The sequence below is a fragment of the Echeneis naucrates genome, chromosome 5, assembly GCF_900963305.1.
Source record: "Echeneis naucrates chromosome 5, fEcheNa1.1, whole genome shotgun sequence".
Taxonomy (NCBI): Eukaryota; Metazoa; Chordata; class Actinopteri; order Carangiformes; family Echeneidae; genus Echeneis; species Echeneis naucrates.
Genome location: NC_042515.1, coordinates 6765075 through 6782781, shown reverse-complemented (window position 1 = coordinate 6782781; position 17707 = coordinate 6765075). Strand labels below are relative to the sequence as shown.

General features: G+C 41.6%; 1 protein-coding gene across 2 annotated transcripts in view; it reads left to right on the top strand.

Moving 5' to 3' along the window:
* slc12a5a (solute carrier family 12 member 5a) overlaps positions 1 to 17707 on the top strand; it is a 127707-nt gene that overhangs the window by 74950 nt on the left and 35050 nt on the right. For both annotated transcript variants that reach the window (XM_029501654.1, XM_029501656.1), the window contains 2 exons: positions 16272 to 16372; positions 16863 to 17000. In XM_029501654.1, coding sequence (XP_029357514.1) covers positions 16272 to 16372; positions 16863 to 17000 — 239 coding nt within the window. The remainder of the gene's footprint in view (positions 1 to 16271; positions 16373 to 16862; positions 17001 to 17707) is intronic.

Here is a 17707-nt window from a genome sequence, read left to right as displayed (position 1 = left end):
AGATAGGATGGCTGTGGCGAGGCATTGGCCTTCGGTGGTTAAAGAGACTCAGAGCGGAACAGATTCAGTGCCACACTTTGCGGCTCTACTGCACGCAAACCAGCCTTTGAACTGTGCACGCATCCAGCTTTGTGGCCCAGTGCAATTAGCATTTCACCGGCATCAATCTCCAAAGGATGCAGGGAAAAGCAAGAAGTGTAGCACACACATGTTCTTATCAAAAGGGCCCCTGCCCCCTGTGGTGAGGTCTAATGCCACAGTTTAAAAAGCTGCTGCACTTAAATGTTTAACATGTTTAGGAGATTTCAGAGGCCCCTGAGTACAAAACATACCTAAAGGACAACGTCCCCCAGCATGATAGTATTATGTACGTGTACTGATGTTCATAATTTTCATATACTTGTATTTTTCGATGAGGACTTTACCTTTATTCAAATACTGAACATTGCAGTAGAAGCCCTTCCTTCCATCCATCCATCCATCGATTACTCTTATTTGATAGTTATGTTCAAGGGTAAACGTACGATGCATTCACCATCCAGTTTTTTTGCTGTTGTTGTTTGTTTGTTTTTTGATATAAGTTGTCAACAAATTATTTTATTTGCTTAAACCTAACTAAGTCTTTATCATTATGGAGGACTTGATTTTTAGGGATTTTAGTCTCCAAAGTTAAGAAATTGTCCTGCAGCTAAGAGTGAACTTGGACAGGCTAGGATAAAAAAGTATTGATGGGGGATTAGTGGACAGTAAAATGAATATAGGGGAGTAACAACTTTAATTCCTTAATCATGCTAAAATAAAATTATCTCCAGTCTTTTAAGTAATCGGATGATAAGTCTTTAATTATCCTCATTGCCTTTTTTGTTTCAAAGAAAAAAGGCTTGATGGAAGTTGTCACTGTACAGTTCGTCTTAGTTAGGAGGTTGGACTGGTGTCAATGTGCTCCTGCAGTAATCAGTTAGCCCAGTCAATGTGGACTTTCAAGGTTTCTGCCAGATATGTACTTAAGTGAAGCTGCACTTAGGGAGGGCGTACTTATCTGAGCCTCGGCAGATGTGCTGCCGGTGTTAAGAGCCTGCGTCTCATCATTAAGAATCCGCCGACAGAGGGGTTAACAGAAGACCACCAGCTGCTTATGACAGGCAAGGATGGGGAAAGGGGGATGTTGGTAAGGGCGTGAGAGAATGTGGATAAATCAGGCTAGGAAATGATGAGACGGCAGGAGAATTAAGAGGAGGATCTGGTAAAGCGGAATGGATGAGATTAGACTCAGAAAACATATTGGCGAGATGATGTCTCATCGATGTGGCAAGGTTAAGCCGAGCAAGGCTGAGAGACAGAACACTGTGTACCATACATTAGTCATAAATGGCTCATCGTTGCGTGATGTTTACCTCCGTGCCACACAGAGGAGAATGTCTATGCCTATTAAAGCTTTTACATTTTCTTGTTTCACTGCATATGTATTTCTCTTACCTGAGGCGATGTGATTTCAGGAAGAACTCAACTAAGGGCGCTTTGATGTTCTATAAACACATGCATCATTCTCTGTGACAGTAAATGTACAGTTTTATCACTACTTCCAGAGAATATCCATGCTGTTTGTTTTGGATGTACCAAACCACTGACTTAACTCTTAATTGTAGTATATGTTGAAGTACCAAACTGTCGGTCCTCAATAATGGCTCGCTGCTCCACGCCATCAGCTCTGTGAGGTAGAATAGTTACCACATGAACATGCTAATATTTTTTTTATTAGCACCAAACATTTGAAGTTTACAAGAAGTCAATTTGTCAGTTTTGCAGGCCTTTGGTTATAAACTCGCTGAACAAATTAAACTTTTGATTGACTTTTGACAAATCCAAAGATCACCCATCCATCCATCAGCTTTACAATTTATCCTGATGTGCAGGGTCTGGAGCCATTCTTAGCTGACATTGGCGGACAAAAATTGCAAACAAAGTTCCTGCTTTGTCTGTTTTAGCACAACTCGACATTTAGTGTTGCAATAAATTTTTCATTGTTAGCTTATGGCAGAGCTGTTATTTTCTCATGCACATTTGTCATGTCATCTGGCAGAGGCTTGTGTCTGAATTCATGTTTTATTCAGCTGGTGTGTGTCACCTTCCCGTCACTCAGACAGGTTAAGATGAGAGCCAAGCATGGACATGCCATCAGTCACCACCTAGCTTAATCCACGCGCTATGCATGCACACTGTTTCAAACCCAAGGATGCATGCAGAAAAGGACTCTCTCTCTCAACACCCAAAGAGATATAGTATTCAGAGCAGAACCACAATATGCATGCACACACACATAGATGTTCAGTATTCATAAAGCATGCTGAAGACAGATGCAATAGAACTCAGCAGTTACGATAAACCACTGACAAGGTAAATTCATCACACAGCCAATCCATTGAACACAAGGGTTAAGAGTATGGCAGAAAGGGGAGATGACTGACAGCAAAACACAATAATCACATCTAAGGTTACTGCATTTAACGTCATGATCGCTCAGAGCATTTGACTCAGTTCAACCTCTTTGTCTGAGCAACTAACAAAAGAGTATAAATTGTTCACAGCACCTTTGTATTTCAACAGACAATTCTGCTAAGTGAGGGATACCTCAGATGTTGTTTTGTCTTATAAACTTCCTCTGTCAGTTTAGAAAAGAAAACATTGCCAATAAAATAGTAAGGCGCTCTGTGTCACTGCCTATGGACACCTGCAAGCCTCATTCAGTAACATAAAATAATTGCATGGTCAGTCATGTGAGAAAACCAGTGGAATCCAATAAGAAGTAAATTAGAAACAAAAACTCTGTGTACTATATAGAAAGAGACCCAAAATGGTGGTCTGGTTAACTGCCCCTTGGTTTGGAGTCCATTAAATCTCCCCGAGGGAGGCAGCTAGATGGCTCTGCCAGTCCTGTGGCTGGAGGCTGGAGCTTGGCAGAGGTGGCTTGTCAGACATTCAACAATACAGACAACCAGGGAAGACAGGCCAAGACGTGCATCCCGCTGGATGGATTGCATTGAATGGAGAGCCATCACTCCTATTGGCAGCCGACAAGGCCAAGCCAACAACTTTGATCATCGTGTTGTCTTTGATCTTCCATTTCAACCTGAAACCAACTGAGATCTTGAGAGGGGAGCACATTCATTTAGGCTTTCTCATGTTAAAACACACACAATTATTTTCAGTATCCATAAGAGGCATTTCTGACTTGAGCAACCAAAACAAGGTTGATCTTGTATGTAAAAACAGAAACGAAAATTGGCTGCATGACTGAAAAAATTTGTAACTGTACTATGTATAAGTTCACAGACTTCAGAGACTGAGCTGTGCAGTTTTTACCTTTTAAGTTATGAGACAGTATAACCTGTAAACTTCCAGTATTTGTTCTATTGTGATTGCACAACAGGCAGATCATTTTTTATGAGCCATATTGCTGCAGAGGCCAGAGAGCCTGTACGCTCTAACGGTTCACATCAAGGACAAATGAAGTTATGTAACATTTAACCCTCATAAGATGCAACTTGTCTTGTCCCTCTCCTCAGCCCAAGGCACATTTACAGTTTCTGCAAGAGTGCAAAGTTTGCGCTGTTCTAGCAGAGGCTGTTGACTGCAGAGTGGCAGCATTTTTAAGCAGCAACACACTGTTCGCCAAGCTCTCTGAATGTCTTCTGCCTCACTGCTAATGATTACCACATATGTGGCCCTGCTTGTGCTTCATTTTCAGTCTGTGTGTTTGTAAATACTGAGCAATAATGTTTCTGTTTTTTTTAAAGGCTTCTTTATTATGTTGCTGCTGCCATATGGTAAGTTGAACTTAAAGACAAATTCAAACTCTCTTTGTCTGCAAAGAACATTTAAGTATAATAGAGAATGAAAAATACATGAACAAAAGTGCTGAAAAAGAAAACCAAACCAAAACAAACCAAATCGAGTTGCTCATCTTCCCTTGTGTTTCTCTATTTTGAGCCTGTAAGAATTGCACCAAGGTGGCTAAGGAGAGGGAAAACAGGTGCACTGAGAAAAAACCCCGAGCAGAGGAGGAGGCTTGACATTGTGCTGCTGTTCCCTGCTGAGCTGCAGGGAGACATCCCAGCTCTGCACCTTAAAGTCCGTATCGTTTATTCAGTGTAAATGTGGTGCGTGCTGAGGAGGCTGGTGCATTGTGTCTGAGAGGGATAGATCTTGATAGCACCATAATGTCAGTGTGAAAACAGTGTCTGGACTGAATGGATTCGCTTTGTTGATCTCTTCCTGAATTTCTGTCTGTTGTGCCTTTTCCCTTGTGCTCGTATCCTGCACTCCATCTCTCCCTCCGCTGCAGCCATTTTTCTTCTGCAGCTGAAACAACACCACGGTCACAGCTCTCTGTTTTCCCCTGATACTCGATTACCCTCCGGCCGTTTTTTGTATTCCGTTTTCTCGGTCTCCTACTGAATATCCCACAATGGGCACAGAAGTAGTGTAGGAAGAGAGTAAGACTGCCAAAAAAGGAGGAGGGGGGGGCAGCTGGCTTGATGCATCACCTAGTGGCCTGTCAGGAAGAGGTATGACTGTACAGTGTCTAAGCAGCTCCAGTACAAACCACTGCACATTTCAAAACAGCCAGCCCTCCCCATTTGTCTATATGCACAGCAAACGCTGCTGTCTTGAAGGATTTCCTCAGCCGTGAATGAGGGGAGGCTCCAGACTCTCCCTTGAGTTCTGTTCAGACGTGATGGATGGATGTGGTGATATAACTGTAGCAGCACAAGGTCACTTTATGAAAAGTTACAACCAGAACAGTGCTGAACCCAAAGGCTGAATTTACTCCAAGGTTTGAAGTTTATTCTTAGGTGAGTGTAAGAGAGCAAGAAATTAAAAAAAAAAAAAAGAAAAAACAAAGAAACTAAAAAAACAAAACAAAACAATAATCTGACAATCAGCCCAGTTCCTGCTGTAATCGACCAGCTCTCCCTTTCGATTTGACTCTTTATGTGTCTCTTTTTCATGTGCAACAAGTGATTGCAACAAGAGAGAGAGAGTCTAAAAATATTCCCATATTTAAGCATTCATCACCTCTTCCCTCTCTGTCATGGTCGTTGTTTCAAAACTGAGTGCAAACTAGTCTTCTAGTATAACCTGCTGGTGTGACATGGAGCTTATAGCTATTGTAGAATATGATGTGAAAGTGACATTACTGAGATTGTTTACTTTTTTACTTCTATATTTGTGTTACTGTTACACTGCAGTTTGGTATTTTCCATTATTTCACACTAGCCGCTTGGCACCACAGTGCTTTATTGCTCAGACCTTTGCAGCACTGTGTGTTGTGTTGATAAATAGAGAGACTTCAGCGTCTCATCTAACAGATTTTAAACCACAACACGGTGCTTGAAAATGTCAACCACAATGCCAGTCATCTGCTAAATATAAAAACTCTGTATTATGGACCGTTTTGCTCAATGAGTCTGAGAATCGAAGGGAAAATCTCAGATGCAATTTAGAGTTCCAAACATCTCCAATCAAGAAAACCGATGCTGAAGTTATTTCATCCATTAGTCAACTGAGAGAAAATTGATTTGTCAGGCAAAACAAAAGCTTTTCATTTTATTTTCTGAAATGTGACGCGCTGATGTTTCATTCTACTTATACCATCCTGAATTGGCTCCTGGTGGGTTTGGGACGGTTGGTGGGGCCGATGAATTGACCTTGGGCTCAGGGAACTTGTGATGAGAATTGATTTTACCATTGTTTCATATTTTTTGATTGAAACAATTTAGCTCTGTCCTGTAAGAAGAGCATTCTGCACAGAGGAACATGCAGAGCAGTAATACAATTTTATTGATGTTACTCACGACTCTGTTCAGCACTTCACACTGATTAGGGAGCGGAGAGTAAAGACTGAATATATGTATCTATAAGGCTATATTATGTACACTGAATTAGTTTAAATTAGGCGTTCCTAATAAACTGGCACATTTGTGTATGTGCCAGTGCGTGTTTGTGTGAGTATGTTTGGTTTCTATGCATATGTAAGTCGTTGACAGAGTCCAAGAAGGGCGAAGCAGCATCAGTCATTGTCACGAAACACCGCAGTGTCTGGCTGCGTTCCACACACACATACATGTGCTCATGCATTTCAAGACACACACAGACACACAAACAAAGGTGCAGGACGCATAATTCATAGGAAGTAATCAAAGGCAGACAAAAGCCATTATCTTTGAGTCTGTGGACCCACCAGAACACAGTCCGACACAGACACACACAGAACCTCTCGCTCTGTTTGAGTGAGCAGTGCTTGCTACCAGCCAGGCAGCAGTCTGCTGAGAGTAGAGAGAGAAAAAGAGGTGAAGAGGAGGAAAAGATGCAGTGAGAGACCAGATCATCTCTCAAACAGCCCTTTCACTTCCCCCCTCTGCCTAGAGGCCCTCTCTTACAACTTCCTCTTCCTTTTTTATTCAAAAAATAGTTCTGTCTAGACCAAAGGAGAGAGAAGAGAGATAAACTCCCCGTGCTCACCGGCTTTTACTTCCTGTTTCATTTGCTCCTCTCTGTCCTCTGTACATTTTCTCTAGAGTGCATCCACAGAGGAGAGGGATTTTTTAGGGAGTTTGTGATCTAAAGTGTTAAAAAAAAGTTTTTGGGCTGCGTTCTACATTAATCTTTAATGAAATGCAAATGACTAGCACCCATAAGAATTTGATGAGCCATATTTAGCACTGACATTATGCAATCTACACTGATTCAAGGTGTGCTACCAGTGCACTTTGAAGAGGTGGATATATTTCTGGACATGATTGTATATGTTTGCAGGGTGCCATTTTCTTTCCCTCTCTGTCTGTCTCCCAGGGCACAGCTGTAAAAAGCTCAGCTCTTAAAGCTTTCATCTCTGTCTAAATCAAACCACTGTTCCATTATTTATTTATCTGCCAGAGACTAGAAATATCCGCTAACATCTGCCTGTTTTCGACAAGATGAGCCTCAGCCTTGCGGTGGGTCTCTGGGCAGAGCGGTCACACACAAACATGCACAGTCCCAAATTATGGGCCGATATATGGCATATTATTGTTAGAAACAGAGATTAATACCCATAAGCACACTGAGGCACATATACTGTACACTGTGAGTAAACGACTACACTCGGCCATCCAGGTAATGCACCTGTACTGAAGCGCCAGATAAATCCCAGAGTGCTGTGGTCTTATCTGCCCGTACCAGATTGAAGAACAAGGCTGGAGTCTTTTTGTGTGCAGCTCTGTCTGTCTGTCTGTCTGGGTTGGTCTCTCTGACTGCCTGCTGCAGTGCTCAAGTCTGCAGTCTATCTTTCCCGACCCCATTACTTCTCCCATTGAAGTTGATAGGCTATAAAGGCTCCTCATTATGGATGATCTCTCACTCCCTCATGCTCATTTGCCTTTTTTTTTTATTTCCCTTGAAATGTCAGGTCTTCGGGTTGCCGCAGAACGACTAGCCTCTCAAGTCGTAGTTTAACTTAAAGGCGCACTAATCAGTATTTTTAATATTATCAACAGGTCAGATGACAATGTGTTTCACAAGGATGAATTATAATTTGATTTGGTTGCAAGAGTTCTATGACCTTCTGCTCATTTCTTTGGCAGTCATCAGCTGAATTTTTGTCTCATAGTTCCTTGCAAATTATTTTGATGTGAGTTTATCCCCCTCAGCCGTTTGCCCCACCATGCCAGGTTGTCTTGCTTTACCAGAGAGCTCCACCAAAGTTATTTTTGTCCATGCTTTATTCTAAGTCTATCTTCATGAAGTGTTATGACCACACGGTTTGTCAGGCCATTCAGCACTGAGGTAATAGCTCATGGATCATCAAGCTATTTATGTTTCAGCTCCAAGCAGCAGCCATCAGTCAGCTGTGAGAAAATTGGGATAAAAGCAACGACTGTGTACGGCCAGTGTGTCTGACTGGCCAGAGAGTTAGAGCTTTAGGAAGCCAGTTCATTCACACAAACCCTCACCTTAAAGTCATATCAGCCTGTGAACAACTGGGTAAACGCATGAAGTTACAATCTGTGAATTCACATTGGCAGCAGCCACCTTGCTCTGCATAAACAGACATGGGCTTAATAAGTGAAGGGCTATACTGGCTATAAAATATTAATAGATATCCACTTGACCTCACATAATAAATGCAATAGAAATAATTCATGTATGACTGCAACCAATGATTATTTACGTAATTGATTAAGTTACCAACAATTTCAAGAGAGAAAACATTGAAAAATACCTTTAAAAATGCCGAACGTTGATGTTGTTTGTTTGGTTCACCCAACAGCCCAGGACCTGAACCCTAATTCATAAATTCCTTAATTATTTAAGCTTCAAATTAAATGAAAATTGTTCTTGATTTAATAATGGGAACTTATCAGATATACATATAGTCAACTCCCAATTCCAACCAGTCTGGTTCTAATAGTATTTATTTATTTATTATTATTTTTTAGTTCAATCAAATAGAGGACGTCACAGTCCAATCGGTGCCCGTGCCTTTTCATTTAACCTGTTTTTAATTATCACTTCTTTGACTTGGGGATTCATTTTACTCTTTGTTGAATGGCGATTCACCCCAGTGTGTTGGATGGCTTTTGTTCACCGCCCTGCCTGTTGAATTTGTGATGAGTAGAAAAATCAAGACCCAAAGGGTGAGGGGGAAAAAAAAAAAAAAAAAAGGCGAAATGGATGGAAGTGTGAGGAGAAGTGTGGCAGAAAGAGACCACAGACATATGGCAGCACACCTGAGAGGAGATGACCACAGAAGGAAATAACGGAGAAAGTATGCAGAGAGAGGGGAGGAGGAAATGCCCTTCTCCCTGTTCTCCTCTGGGCTTTGGCTAGATTGCTTTCCCCTGACTTGGAAGTTGAAGTGCGGGAGGATGGCGAGCAGGGTTATAGCTGAGGGGGTGTTGGTCAGCAGAGAAGACACTCAGGTGTTAATTTGCACCTCGATTCGCACCTCCAGCATTCCAACAGTGAGCCAGCAAGCTGCAGACCTGGCACCTGAGATGATAGCCCTGTCACCTTCAATCAGAGCTAGCAATCGCATGAACCATCCCTGCCATCTATAAGGCTTTGCTGCTGGTGATTGGGTGCCCCTCCCCCATACTCTATACCTCCTCCCATTCCGCCTCTCTCATGTTCTGATTCAGCCAAGATACCGCTCTCGTTCCGTCACAGGCTACTGGGTCCTCTTATAGAAGCCCCTTGTCCCAAAATGTGCCAAATGTAATAAAAGTGTGATAGTGTTTGGCTCCATGTCTGGACCTGGCACCAGAGAACCAAGGAGGAAATTACGTTTCTGAGTTAAATTGGTTTCCTGGCATGTGATAAGTTCGGGTGAATTTTTAATCCATGCCCTCATGAAAATATGTCAGTCTCCTAGCTGCTATCATTTCTCCTGTGCTACGCACCCTGCAGACCCCTCTTTCCTGCTTTTTGCCCCCTTTGTCTTCCTTGTATCTTCTTCCTGTATCAATCATTTAATTGAGTTTTTCCAGGGGAAAAAAGTCAAATCCTTTTCCAAAACACATTTAAATTATTTATCTTACCTTGTACCCAATTAACCTATAACATCCAGTGGAGGTGGCTGCCCTCCATAAAATTGGCAAGCGTCAATCAGCCCATCGGATGATGGGGCAGTCTGTAAGTTGCCTGAGGGGCAATATTAAGGGCAGAAACATTCACTGCTACCCTTAAAGCTCAACTGCTGTGAGTGGATGATAATGGAGGCCACTCAGATGAGTATATTAACATTTTACTCGCGCTTGTGTCAACTGGCAGCCGGACAGAGAAAGAATGTTTGGTCAGTTTTTACAGAATTAATCGAACTGAAAGTGCAACAGAGGGGACATGCATAGAGATTACTGGAAGAAGATTCTTATCGTCCAAATATTAGCTCTGGAGATTATTGAACAGGGTGATACTGTGAAAACACAGGCAGAGAAACAAATTGAATTCTGCCACGATGTGATAAGAGTTGAATACAAAGCATCAACTCCTCACGTTATACAGTAAATAAAATGTTCAACCTGCCTTTTCTCTACATTATTGCAAGGTTGAGTCTTGCAGTCATTCTTTTACAGCAGCATCTCCGTATAACTTCCTCTGTCAGAAGATTCCCTCCAATCGGTGGGTTGTCACAGAAATTAACCAATAAATGGAGGACTGGCTAAGTTTAATTCGTCTGTCAGACTCCTCCTGTGTGTGAACACCTTGTATGCCTGATGTCAGATAGAGAGGCTGCTGCTGTGAAGGCATTGCAGGGGCCTGCCATTAAGCAAAAATTCATCCTGACATGCACAGTTAGAGGCGAGGCAGTGACAGCGAGGGCAAATTGGACCAAACTGTCCTGTTCATCTTCAGCCATCAGACATTGACAAGTTTGGAAGCCCGGTCAACATGCTAAGAGCTGCTCTACGCTCTCATGTACATGCACAAGGGCAATTTGCCTTACAGCTAAGGAGCCAATCAGGAGAGAGAATCTCTGCGGAAGGGACTGTGTCAAAGTCGTACCCTGTGAGGCAAGGCTGCATTAAAATTCATACCGAGCTGAAGCAGCAGCCTGAATACTGATCAGAGCGCCGGCCCGGTCCTGCAGCACAGTGAGAGAAAAGGACATCTTTGCATACAATTTGTAGTCACACTTGTGTACCCTACATAAATATAATCATTAAAAAAAGCACATCATACTGAGAGAATGAACATAAAAAGAGTTAGATGGAGTAGAGTGGGTGCGAAAAAAAAAAAAGTGAGATCCCATTATACAAGGCTGTTGTGTCTCTGATGTTGTGCTGGAGCCATGATAGGACAGAAGACAGATAGAGAATATTTATTTATGACAGTATATGTGGGCAGATGTGGGCATATAACTATATGCATTTGCTATTTTTTACTCAGTGCATTTTCTGCATGAAAATGTGTCACTTGTAAGCTCAATATATACAGTATAAATGTATTTCTATTTTAAAACATGATGTACATACAGTCTCCCGTCTTGTCTTCATTTCCTGTTCTAAATAGATGCCTGCAGCTGAAGTAGAACATTGATTATTGATAGTTACTAACCAATTATCTCATTATTTGAGGTATTTGCAAATAGATGTTTTTCTGAAGAAAAAAGATTTAAGAAGTACACTTGGTTTGACTCAATTTAAAAGGTCAAGCCACTTTATAAGTGGGCAGTATTATAATGATTTATCCTCTTTCCCCTGGATCAATTTACGTTGATAAGATCCTATCTTCTAATCATTTTACAAGTTAGTCATCTCAAGGAGCTTGTAATTCAACAGTCAAATGTATTTATTACTGTACTTGATATTATACTGCTTTGGAACTGGAAGCTCTCAAATGCAGGGCAGTTTTAGGCAAATTCTCCATTTCCAGAATGACACATTCACATGCCTGGGTGCAATTGGGTAATACACTATCAGTCCTGATGCGACCGGAATTCAGATTAAAGTGACCTTAATCCTTCACCTGACTCCACCCAGTATTCCCCTGCCATGTCATTGAGCTGAGAGAGGGAGGAGGTGGAGGAGGGGGTGGGGGGCATCTATAGCACGTGAGTTACAGTGTTTGTGTGCTGACGTTCTGAAGAGATGACGGAATCAATAATTGAGCTCCTGAATTTGGTGATGCACAATGTAACAATGGCAGGGAAAGTATCCGGAAAATCCAACTTTGTCTGTTTTTAATTGTCTGTTGCCATCCCACTGATTCCATTTGAATTCCCCACTCTTCCGACAAATTACGCATTTCTCCCCGGATGCAGTATTAGATGTCTCTACAAACACATGTATTCACTGTTCACTCCAGTTTGAGTTTGTCTAACAGCAGAAGGATCTTGGTGTTGTATAAAATGTATAAACGTGATATTCTCCAGCAGGAATGTACTGAATGTAATGCGAATGTAGGTATCGTACTTTATTTTTGCATTATGTGATGAAAACAGACGCAGTATGACAGCATGACACAGAGACGAGAGAGCGAGCCGCAGTTTTTGGGAATAAAGAGTCGAAGAGAGCGAGAGAGACAGCCATAACTGTGACTGTTGCCACCTCAAGATTGTACTAAAAGGATCAATAAAACAAAGTCAAATATTTCTCACCAAGTAATCCCCTATGGCCTCTCTGTTCAAAGATCTGTCGGAAAACTGTGAATTGTCCAAGTGAGAGCACTGGACCTCCAGTTCTTTGGAGTAAAAGTTGTGTTTACACTCAAACATGGGAAGTGTCCCGATTGTCGCTCATAATCTGAGACGGAAAAAAAAATATGGACGCGAGAGAAACGCACAAGAGACAACACTCGGTTTATAAAGCCCAACATTATGACCCGCTTTTTTAAATTAATCATGAATTAAATGATTAAATTAAATTAAGCATGAATCGAACATTTAGTCTGTAAAATGGGGAAACAAAGTTCCTGGTTGTCTTCGAGAACCCGTTTTAGAAAGAGCTTTGAGCTCCAAGTCCAAATTAAGTAAACTTCTGCACTTTAAAAGTGGCAGCCACATTTCACATTGAAAACAATGGCCTTGTTCTGCCATATGCCACTGTTCAAATACAATATCTTCCCCATACTAAAACACCAAGTCCCCCAAGTTAGTGGTTTGTCAAACAATCATGTGATTGTCGTGAACAGCATATAGCAGCTTACAGTCAAACACCCCTTCATTGCCTTGCTTGGCACAAGAGGAACCTGGTTAATAATGTGTATGCATGTGTTCCAGTATGTTCACAGTAAACAGGTGCTGCTGTAAGATGTCGACTACATGGAAATGAGAGATGAGCATAGATTCAGCAGGTTTGTTTTGTGGAGGATTTAGAAGATGATCACATGCTCAGTGAGCAGCAAAGCTCTGGATTTTGACCATAGATAGTGAGAGGCTTTGATAGTGAGAGCCATTGTTGGATGGATCCCACCAGATTGAAGGAGGATAAGCTGCTTGGGGGATGCAGTCGGGAGCAAAACTCTTTTGGGTGCTGTCATTTTTCCAGAAAGGGGGTATCCATCATTCCTTTGATGATGGAGTTTTAATTATTAGATGAGGGGGAGAAATGGACTGTGAAGAGATAAGTGATATGATAGAGAAGTTGTCTCCAGGGTTTAAGCCCTTCAGATATACAACACTATGCTTGTGTGTGTGTGTGTGTGTGTGTGTGTGTGGGTGTGCGTGCGTGCGTGTGTGTGTGTGTGTGTGTGTGCATTTGGAGTTACTTTGTCCCTTTCTTTGATGCGTTAAGAAGAGCTGTGTTTGAATGCGTGCATCTACACAGTGTTTATGTAAAAGAGCTTGTTAATGTGTTTATTTCCTCCCTGCACTTGGTGCGGATCTATAGAGAGAGCTAACACGAGCTTTCATAGACATCATCATCTTCTGACAGGTGCAGTGTTGCGTAATGCAGAGTGTTGGTCCAGGACGACAACTTATATCACACATGAGCTGATTGTCATCTGTCTCACTCGTTCATCCTGATTGGCCAACAGCTTACTGGCACTATAATATCCTACATGCAGGTTAGCAGCCTGGTTATTGTAACCTGACAAACGCCATTTGCTGCCAGAGCTTTTTTCACTCCCTCAGTCTCCTCCTTACATACTACATTAATGCTATTGTTGAGGATTAGTGTTCCCCCGCAATCCTCGTTGCTGCTTGAATCCAAGAGCCCATTCCATCAAACACTGTGCAACATCTCTCACAGACGTGATTACAAATTACACACACATGCATGTATATGTAAATAAAATAAAATAAAAAAAAAAAAAGAAAAAGAGGAACACAGAGGCATGAAGTAGCAGAGAGGACATTGTTTTCATAATTTGTTCGTGTTTAAATTCATATGAGCACACTTTCTTCGCCTGTTCACCGCCATTCATGGGTGTTTACTTATCTCTAGAGCATACAGCTAATCTAATATTATTCCGCTGGTCCTGTTTTCAAGGGACGTATCATCCTCACATGGACTGAAAAGGCAACTAAATAATCCACATGTTCTGGAAAGCTTCTGTAGGATGCTTTGGCCTTGCTTTTAACTGCCGCGGATGATTTCACCTGCAGGTCAAAGTGAGCTCAACCTTAAGTGCAGCAGAAGCTTTTACATTTTGCAGCCAGACATAAATAAATGTGACCCTCTCTCTCCTTCTGCAGGTTTCCATTTCAGATCTGGTTGCCTTTGTCTTTGTCTGCCTGAGCTCTTCACTCTCATCCCATCTATTCAACTTCACGTCTGCACACTCATTCCCTCACTTTCCATCTCTTTCCATGAACCTCTCTGCCTGCTTCTGCTCTTCCTTCCTGTGCTTTTTCCTGCTCCGAGTCCTCACACACGGCCCCCTTTCCTCGGTGTCCCTGTCTGAGTGGCCCTATTGCTCTGTCTCTGTAGAACAGCGTGCCGGCTGTTAGCACTGCCCCGACGTCATGGCACATGGCTGCAGCATCCTGGCTATAAATAACTTGGTCTCTTGGTGTCCAGTCCAAGACAGGACTGAGAGCCAGAGGGAGAGCAATCTGCTGTCTCCCTCAAGAGATCCTCGAAGGAGAAGGCGCAAATAAGGCGGCCTGCTCTGCGCTGCCTTCACCACCAACACCCTCATTGTACTGTGTGAGTAAAGTGATTCTGGGCTCAGTGAAAAAAAAAAATGACAAGATGAAATGTCTGGTCAGGAAGCAGTTCAAATACCAAGGCTAATCAAAGGTCAAGGCTCTAAGCTGTGAGGCGTAAAATAGCCGCAATAGCAAAGAGTCGTTTAGCTGCGCCAAATCAAGTCAGACTTGCATATGTTTTTGTACCTGTATTCATGTATGGGCCATGTCGTTTTAATAATTTTTCCTCTGGTTTCTTTCTGGACACGCTTATTGACTCACCCAGCAGTATCGCTCACTCTTGAATGCTTGATCGGTGACAGCCCAGATTGGATTTATCCGACTTTTGCACCTATAAATGACTACATTTTATCTGAAGCACAGGATAGAAACGACACAGCTTTTTAATTCTGGTGCATTCTCTCTGGTCTTCTCTTTGAGATGACATTCAAGTTCAGGCGTGTTGTGTAATTCATTTAGATATCACATACGCAACACGCCTGTATTCGCACCTTTTTTTTTCTATTGATCAGGATGAATCACTTAATTCTCACAGTCACACCTATGCGTGTTATCAGTAAATAAAAGATCTTATATGAGCTACACATACAACCCCATTATATGTGACTTAATGTTTTTGTTTTGCTTTTTTTTTTTTTTTTATAAATACTTAAATCTGATATTACTATTGTTGACCTTCATATCTTTTTTATGTGTAGTTAAACCCAACTAAGGAAAATGGTCCTGCTTGTGAAGGGTGCAGTTAAAACAAAAGCTCCTCAGAAAGCTTTGCACCATGAGCACTTTATCATCCAAGGCTGACTTTTTTTTTCTCCTTTCTGTCACCTGTTTCCTTGTGTTGTTTTGCACACATTTGTTTCACCGAGTATTAAGATCTAAGTGAATTAAGCAAAGAGATACACATGTTTGAAGTGAAACAAATCAGACAATAAAGAGTGATCAACCAACATGATCCATTTTCAAACCTCAATTGGAAATAGATGATCTTTTTGAATGCCCAATCAATAAGTCACCCAAGATTTGGGTGCTGTATACTGGAATTGTTAGTTTGGGAGGTTTGGACTGCCTTAGACTGTGAACTTGTAGGCAGATGCTCTTCCATGGAGGCGTAATGCCTACAGCAAGCTGTCACCTAAATAACATTGTGTTCTTTCATATTGTGCTGTGTTTTGAGGGTAAAGGGCTGCGGTCTGTTTAAACTATTCTTACTATTTCTCTGTGTTAACGCGAGTGTAACTTGTTATCTGGTTTGTCAGTGCAGTGACAAACTGATTGAGAGCTTCCCATGGCCATATGGAATATATACCTCTGCACATATTGTGAATGCACACTCCATTTACCAGTACTTCTGTTTCTCTGCATTTCTGACTGTGGGTGCTTTGTGGAGATGACAAGCTTTCCCTCCTTTTCTTGGCAGGTGTCCTCTTGTTTGAGTCTTCTGTATGTGTAAAGTATAATATGTTGATGCATGAATAAAGACTCAAAAGTTGGTCTGCTCTTTCCACTTTTTTTACGATTATTTTGACACAAACAAACCCTTCTCTGACTTGAACATTTTGCTTTCTGCCGGAATGCTCAGCTTTACTTCAGTGCAGGATAGAGGTGAACTTGTATGTGTGTGTGTGTGTGTTTCTTCCAGGTGAGAGTAACCCCAAGGAGAGCAGCCCTTTTATCAACAGCAGCGATGTTGCTGCAGAGAAGAGCCAGCAGTATGATGGAAAGAACATGGCCTTGTTTGAGGTGCTGTCCAATTTTACACACACAAACAGACACATAACACACACATGCACGCTGATTTGTTTGCAGTGAAGACAGTAATAAATAAGACGCACACAGTCTCACAGTTCTGTGATTGAATACTGGCTCTGATATTGATTAATGAGGATAATTACCATGTGAAGGGCATCCAGGGAAGTAAATTTAGTGTTACAGGAGAGAAACTGAATGAAGTAATGTGTCACAGATCTTAAACATTGTGTATATACCGTGCTTTCTGCTGGATTTATGGAGTAAACAAGGAAAATTAAACAAAGTCAGTCGAAGATTTTACTGTGCAAGTGTTTTTCTCCACTCAGTTGATTTTGAATTTGCAAAAGAGGGGCATTGATTGTCACTGAGCTGATGAATCACCTCTAAAGTATATTATTAATGTCTCAGGATTAGAAACAATATTAACTCAAAATATTAATGACTGACTCCAGCGTTTCTGTCTATGCTTGTCTCTCTGCAGGAGGAGATGGACACCAGCCCCATGGTGTCATCTCTTCTCAGCAGCCTGGCCAACTACTCCACCATGCCCCAAGGTAGCAAGGAGCACGAGGAGGCTGAGAACAACGAGGCAGAGACATCACGCAAGAAGCCCGTCAAGGTATTTAACAGAAGTAAAGGAAGTTTCACAGTCCATAAATCTGCAGTCATGGTCACGATATAGTATATCAAAGATGAAACTATTGAACTCACTAGACATACATACTAATGCGTTTTTGCATTTGTTTATTGTTGATATCCACAATTTACAGAGTAAGACACAAAACGTTCAGTGTAATCACATCAATGTACACACAACATGCAGGCTTCTTCTTTAGATTTCCTTCCAGCTCTGAATTTAACTGGTGGGCTTAAATGCAATTTTAATGATAAAATGCACTTGCAGTATAAAAATGCTGGCTTTCCTGGTAATTTGTCTCTTTGCCATTTTGTTTGTCTTTGTGCATACTGTGATGCATGATTAGCAGTGCAATTTGCATTTTCTTCTGTAGCAGTAAGCAGAGCAAATCTTGGCTGCATGATGTTGTATAATATTAGCAAATATCAAGTGATGCTGGCCATCTAATGAATATTAGTTAACAGGACAAAAAAAGGAGATTTAAATGCTAAGTGTACTCTGTTATGTATTGTAATGCACAAAGCTGTTAGGATGTTTATCAAATTTTGTAAAAGCATATTTAATATTCTTAGCAGAAAGTGTCTTCTAATCACCTTAAATTGGATGTACAGTGCTGCAGTCTCGACGCACTCCTGGATTGAAACAACTGAAAGTGAGGATGTCAGCGGCTGTGTTATCAATGGCATTGC